The sequence below is a fragment of the Canis lupus genome, chromosome 19 (assembly GCF_003254725.2).
Source record: "Canis lupus dingo isolate Sandy chromosome 19, ASM325472v2, whole genome shotgun sequence".
Taxonomy (NCBI): Eukaryota; Metazoa; Chordata; class Mammalia; order Carnivora; family Canidae; genus Canis; species Canis lupus.
Window position 1 is genome coordinate 18,153,879 of NC_064261.1, and position 6,704 is coordinate 18,160,582.

Sequence of the window (6,704 nt, forward strand, 5' to 3'; positions counted from 1 at the left end):
ATATTATACTTGTTCATAATCAACCTTTTCTTAAAGGAAATAATACCTCCTATACTAAAGTTTTTAAAAAGCTGTTGCATATACAAATGCTATTGTAATAATACAAGTTCTATAAACTTTCAAGCCCTCACCCATTACATGATTTCATCATATATTCAAAAGGCTAATGCAAAACTCCAGACTGAAGCCCTTTTGGCCAAACTGCTATTGTAGAAAACAATTTGGACAGATGACCATTAGTGTTGCTTTATTCTTGAGATTATCTAATTTTAGTTGAAAGTAAGCTGAAACCTGAAGTTTGGTTACAAGTAGTTTTCAAATCCTCCTTAATAAATGGACTCAATCAGATGCTAATATACACTACCAAAGGGCTACTGATAAGACTGCATTTTACAATAAAGTATTAAATAAAAATTCTGTAACTTTTTGTTAGCAAAAATTTAACAAAGGTACTTATGTGTGACTTACATCTCAATTACACTTATGTTAGCCCAAAAAGGACCATAATGGCAAGAAATACAGGTGCCATAATAAAAAAGGGTATAAAATTCTAAAAAAAAAAAAAAAGAAAAGAAAAAGAAAAAAAAAAGGTTTTAACTTTAACTTACACATTTTTATTTTTGCCAAAAAGTAAGAGATTTTGAAGGCCCAAAAATCTATGAAGCTCCTCAGCAGAAAAGTAAATACATACATAAAATTGTACATATATTTCCCAGAGGTTCTGGCTGTCTCTAAGTCATAATAAGTAATACTAAAGATCCAGGAACCCAAGGTTAAAGAAACTTCAAGGGAAATAATGGTGGAAATATTCAAATAAACTTAAGAAAAACATTTTTCTTTAAAATAAAAAGGAATACATGAAATATATCACCTGAACTCGTACATAAACCACAACATCTACAGGGAAGGAAGAGTAAGCAGACGTTGAAGATGATACTAATGATGTTGTTGATTCTTCCATAGGATCTGGTATTTCAAAATGTCCCATATCTTCATCTTGTGAACTGACAGCTGTTAAAATATTTAGTTCTGTTATTAGGCCATAGACAAAACATTTAGTTTTTTAAAGATTTATTTATTTCTTTGAGAGAGTGTGTTACAGCATGCAAGTGAGCGCATAGGGAGGAGCAGAAGGAGAGAGAGAGAGAGAGAATCTTAAGCAGATTCAATGCTAAGTGTGGAGCACAGATGGAAGATTCCATCTCATGACCCTCAGATCATGACCTGAGCCAAAATCAATAGTTGGATGCTTAACCGACTGTGCCACTCAGGCACTCTGGGCAAACTGTTTATTAAAAGATCCTTTCTCTCATGCTAGTACTGATATCAGGGGTATGAACACACAGAAACATACTTCTATAGCCAATCATTCTATACATCTTTCCTTATTCAAACCTCTTGCTCATTTCTCCAAATTCTGACTTTCCTGCTATTATAACGAACACTGTACAAAGAAAATTAAGCCTTTACCATCAAGAAGTTTCCAGTCAAGAGGGAAGCTAATATAGGAATTAAGGATGTTAATTTTGTCATTAACTAGCTGTGGCCATGGGAAAATCATTTAATCTCACCAGGACTTAATTTATTTTTTTGTAAACAAGGACTAGATGATTTCTCAAGTTCTTTTTCAGTTCTATAATTCTTTTTTTTAAATATTTTATTTATTTATTCATGAGAGATACAGAGAGAGAGGCAGAGAGAGAGAAGCAGGCTCCATGCAGGGAGCCCGATGCGGGACTCGATCCCAGGTCTCCAGGATCACACCCTGGGCCGAAGGCAGGCGCCAAACCATTGAGCCACCAGGTGTCCCAGTTTTATAATTCTTGATCACTGAATATATTATATAATAATATATAATAGCATTACAAATCCTTCTAAGAAATAGAATTTTGAAAGTATTATGTGATAGAGTGGTGCCTGGGCGGCTCAGTCGGTTGAGCATCTGACTTGATTTCAGCTCAGGTCATGATCTCAGCATCCTGAGATCAAGGCCCACGTTGGGCTCTGTTTGGGGCATGGAGCCTGCTTAAGATTCTCTTTCTCCTCCTCCCTAAGCACCCCCACAAAGCACTCTGTGCTTGTCCTTTCTATAGAAAGAAAAAATTGTGATGGGGAAGTAAATACCTAAGGAGGATACTTACTTGTATAATTCCTTTCAATTGGTGTAATTGGGATAGTTTCCAGAGCTTTTTCCAGGAAGTCTAATAGGCAGGGACTAATAACCATTTCTTCTGGCAATGACTGAAGTGCCACCCAAGCATATAATTTGGCTGTTTTTACTCCTCCACTTCCTTTTCCTTTGGCTAGAACATTTACAAATGTGAGGTGAATTTAATAGTTCCCATACAACATATAATAATTTTGTGAGAAATTTTGTGAGAAAACTACATATGACAGTTTAATCAGGTGAAGCAGCTTATACCTAAACCATACAAGAATGCAATAAAAATAGCATATTGATAGAAATATGATATATTAATATAAGAATATAAAGATAATTTATGATGCATATAATACAATAGTTATTCCTACTTGCTCTAGGTCACAAATGTTGCTTCAGCTTTTCAAGTTTATAATTTGTTTAATATCTCATTTAGCATTATTTTGTCTACTTAAGACATAGAGAAGTCTAACAATATCTTGTGGTAAGTGAGGAAAAATTTTTTCAGGCTTTCCTATGTTCCTGCTCTTCTTAGCTTGTAGATCTTTATAGTGCTTCCCTACATGGACTGCCATCCCTTTTTCCTTCTACGTAACAAATATTTCTGTGTGAGTAGAAAGGATATAATAGTTAACCAAGACTTAGCTAACTTTGGCTTAAGTTTCTATCCTCAACATATACTAGTTTTGTAAACCTAGTAAAGCAGTTCAACTTCCATGAACCTATACTTCCCTCCTTTATAAAATGGGGATAATAATATCTGTCCTGCACTTACTGGGCATAGATGTAACTTGTAAATTGGAAAGTGATATAAAAATATGCATTATGTTTATTAGCTATTTTAAAGATTTATACATCAAATTCCATCTCTCAAGTGAAATATTTTGAACTAATTCTTGCCCAGTCTGATATTCCTACCCGCCTCCCTTTTTTTAATTCTACTATATATATAAGGTCTTATTCATGTGGTGTGGTAGTCAGATTCCAAAATAGCTTCTAGTGGTCCTTGCCTCCTGATATCCATGCCCTTGTGTAGTTCTCTCCTGCACTGAATAAGGCTGACCTGTATGCTCAGTATGGTATTGTGGAAGTGATGGTTTATGACTTCTGAGGCTAATCCACAAAAGATACTGCAACTTTAAGCCATGTTCTCTTTTGGATCATCCCTTTTGAGGAAAGTTAGCTCCTTTGTTATGAGAACACTCAAGTAGCCCAGTAGAGGAGGAACTAAAGCACCAGTTTGCCCACCATATGAATGGGATGTGCTAGAAGTAGATTTTCCAGACCCCGTTGAGCACTCTGATGACTGCAGCCTTAGCCAACATCTTGACTGCAATGTTATGAAAAACTGTGAAGTTAGATTCACCAGCCAAACTGCTCCTGAATTTCTGATCCACACAAACTGTGTTTGAGGTTATAAGCCACCAGATTTGGGATCATTTATTATGCAATAGATGATTAACAAATGTGATTAAGACCAATGTACTTTGTCTTAAATGTATAAGTCTGATGTTTTCATCTAGCTCCCAAATATGAACTAGATAAAAATTTTTCTACATAAATAGATCTAAAAAGTTAAATAAATAAACTATTTAGTATATTAAGTTTCTTCTAACATTGATATTCTAAGGTAGTATCAGTTTGAAAAATAGCCAAAAGTCGTTGGGCCACTCTTCCATATGTGAACTTTATGGAGTCATTATTGACAAGTTTATGTTATTTTTTTTCTTTAACATGTGAATTTGCAAGAAATTCTCAATAGAGCAAGTAGGAAGTAGGTGATGACTAAAAAGTTGCCAAAAAAAAATTAAAAATAAAGTATATTTTCCTGAAATACCTGAGGGAATAGGTGGGGGTTGGGGAGGAAGTAAGGTGTTAGTCTTGCTCTGGACAGTGCAAGGTAAAGGAGGAGAAGGAGGAGATGGTGCACTATCTTTCATACCATACAGCTTGGACTCTTTAGAGAGGGTTCTTGGCAAGGAAGATCCTCTGGAGGCATTGGGTGATTCGGTCTTTAGTGTCTTGGAATTGTAATGCAACTGTATTAAGACAAATAAACTTTCAAAATTAAAATAATGAAGGTGAGAAAAACCAACAAATGTACAAAATGTGGAAGAAAGAACATCCAGGAGTCAGAAGACCCAGTTCCAGTTTTTACAAGTCAACGCTGTGATACTAGCAAGATTCTTAGTTGTTTTTCATTTAAAATTGAAAAAGTCATCCCAGATAATTTCTTTCTAGCTTAATGTTATAGGATTCTATAATTCTAAAATCTAAAAAATAGGTGTTTAAAGTTGGACTAGGAAAGGTTTATCAAATGTTAGGAATATCAATGCATAAAAAAGTCAACTTCTTACTGCTAAATTTTAATGGAAAAGCTCTGTAAAAGGGGCAACCTGAAATTGGATCTTCTTATGTTTAGAATATAGCTACATCACAGAAAAATGTTGGAAAGTCTCACTTTAATATAATCAGTAAAGGAAGAACCTGTACAATAGAAAATAAACAGTGCTTAGAATAATTTAATCCTAGACTTTTAGGTTCTTTTACCTTTACATCAACTCCAGGAATGTAAAATACTGTTGTTTCTAAATCACTAGGCTTTGTCTGCAGAGATGATGGCACTTTCTTGCCAGTCATTAAATGGGTGGTAGAAGCATAATTAGTTTGAAACTTCTTCTTTTTTGAAGGAGAATCTTGATCTAAACTCCTGGAACTTCTATCATAACTCCTATAAATAGAAAAATGATTTTTATCTTTTTTAAAAAAGGACATTTATCTCCTTTTGTTTAGAATCCAACTTTTATTTATACATAAGTGGGATATAATTCTTCATTAATAAAGTTGAAGAAGTAAAGCTCATCAGTGTCTGTAGCTAAACTGGTTAACAGCATGCATAGATGATGTTCGTGTTGTATGCTCCATAACCACATAGGGCAGTTGTTACCTTTAGTCTTTCCTGAGGTCCTAGCTGTTTCATATGAACATATTATGTTGAGCCAAAAGAAATTGCCCTTTACATAAGCAAAACCAGCTGAATATCAGCAATTTATTGTACTGAATTAACATGCTTTTTATCATTACTTCTACACATTTGTAGGAATTTAACTGTTTAAGTGCCTTTTTATCTTCCCATATTATGACACCTTCCTTAGACAAATAGACCATTAAAAAAATTAAAAAAATATATATAATCTTTATACCCAACATGGAGCTCAAACTCATGACCCTGAGGATCAAGTTACATGCTCTATGGACCAAGCCAGCCAGGTGTCCCTAAAATCTTTCATTATGAAAAATTTCAAACATGCAAAAAGTAAACAGAATGGTATACTGTGAACTCCTGTGGCTCCATCTCCCCAGCTTCCACAATTGTCAGCATTCTGCCCTTTTTTAAAATCAGCATATCCACCCACTCCCCATCTACCCCCTCAATTATTATTTTCTTTAGCTCTTTTTAACATTAGGAAAGAAAAGCAAAAATTCAAAGAAAAAAATAATCTAATCTTAAGCCTGTTTGTACCACCACTTTTTCAATGATGGAGACAAATGGTAAAGCTGCAGCTATATCCTATATCTCAGTATACTGAGACCTCTTTGTCCCAGTTTCCCAATTTTTTATTTCTTTTTGAATTCATCAAAACTCTAAATAATCAGGGTGGCCTCTCCACTGTCCCCAGCTCCTGTGAGGCCTGGGCACCACCTGTGCGGCTCTGATCTGATGACTCCTCGCCCTGCTCCTGACTCCTCGCCCTGCTCTGAGAGGCAGCACAGCCTCAAGGGGCCCCCATGTCCAGCAGGGGACCTGTCCCAGGAGGACACACCTGCCTGGGAAGGCCCCAAGACACTTCTATTTTTCTTCAACTCACTTTGTACTTAAATAAACTTATTTTAAGGGGGAAAAAAACCTCAAGATCTCTTTGAGTACTGCACTGTTCTTTAAAATAGAAATGTCCATAATACAAGAACAGAGACTGAGAAATCCGTGCTTGTTTAAAGGATAATTCCAAAGATACAACTCTTTTAATTAAATTGCTAGAATCTAAAGCAGACATGCATTTCTAGTTGCCAGAAAATTTTATATACTTATTTAAAGAAATAATATGTTATACAAAATAACCACTCAAATTTACAACTATGATTAAATCCACTCTTTAAATCTGCATTTTGGGTCATGGATGAAAAAGTTGTTTGTAATTCAGTGATATATATCAATAGTAGTTCTAACAAATAAAGTTACATGTACCCTTTTCTGACCAATTTCTTACCTTCTCAAGCTTATATCATCATGCTCTTGTAGAAGGGTAGTTGGGTGGAGAACACATTTTCCACTATCAATTTCAACCCGTATATCAAGTTCAAAGTCAATATTTCTCTCTGTGGCTGTGCCACTAAGACTTCGGTTGACTGGAGCTGTGGGCCAGCGTTCTGTAAATAGCTGATGAACAGCAGCAAAGCCTGTTGCTTTTTTACGAGATGTATGTCTAGGGAAAGAACAACCAATTATTACATTGTATTAAATTGCAAGAGTTTTCAACAAACT

At 35.1% G+C, this 6,704-nt stretch overlaps 1 protein-coding gene across 10 annotated transcripts in view; it reads right to left on the bottom strand.

Annotated features, from left to right (window-relative positions):
- BLTP1 (bridge-like lipid transfer protein family member 1) overlaps positions 1–6,704 on the bottom strand; it is a 204,520-nt gene that overhangs the window by 22,873 nt on the left and 174,943 nt on the right. For 8 of the 10 annotated variants that reach the window (XM_025420514.3, XM_049097419.1, XM_049097424.1 and 5 more), the window contains 5 exons: positions 6,430–6,645; positions 4,712–4,892; positions 3,999–4,200; positions 2,142–2,303; positions 872–1,011 (listed from right to left, as the gene is read on the bottom strand). In XM_025420514.3, the coding sequence (XP_025276299.3) occupies positions 872–1,011; positions 2,142–2,303; positions 3,999–4,200; positions 4,712–4,892; positions 6,430–6,645 (901 nt within the window). The remainder of the gene's footprint in view (positions 1–871; positions 1,012–2,141; positions 2,304–3,998; positions 4,201–4,711; positions 4,893–6,429; positions 6,646–6,704) is intronic. The other 2 variants (XM_049097425.1, XM_049097422.1) reach the window with 1 other exon arrangement.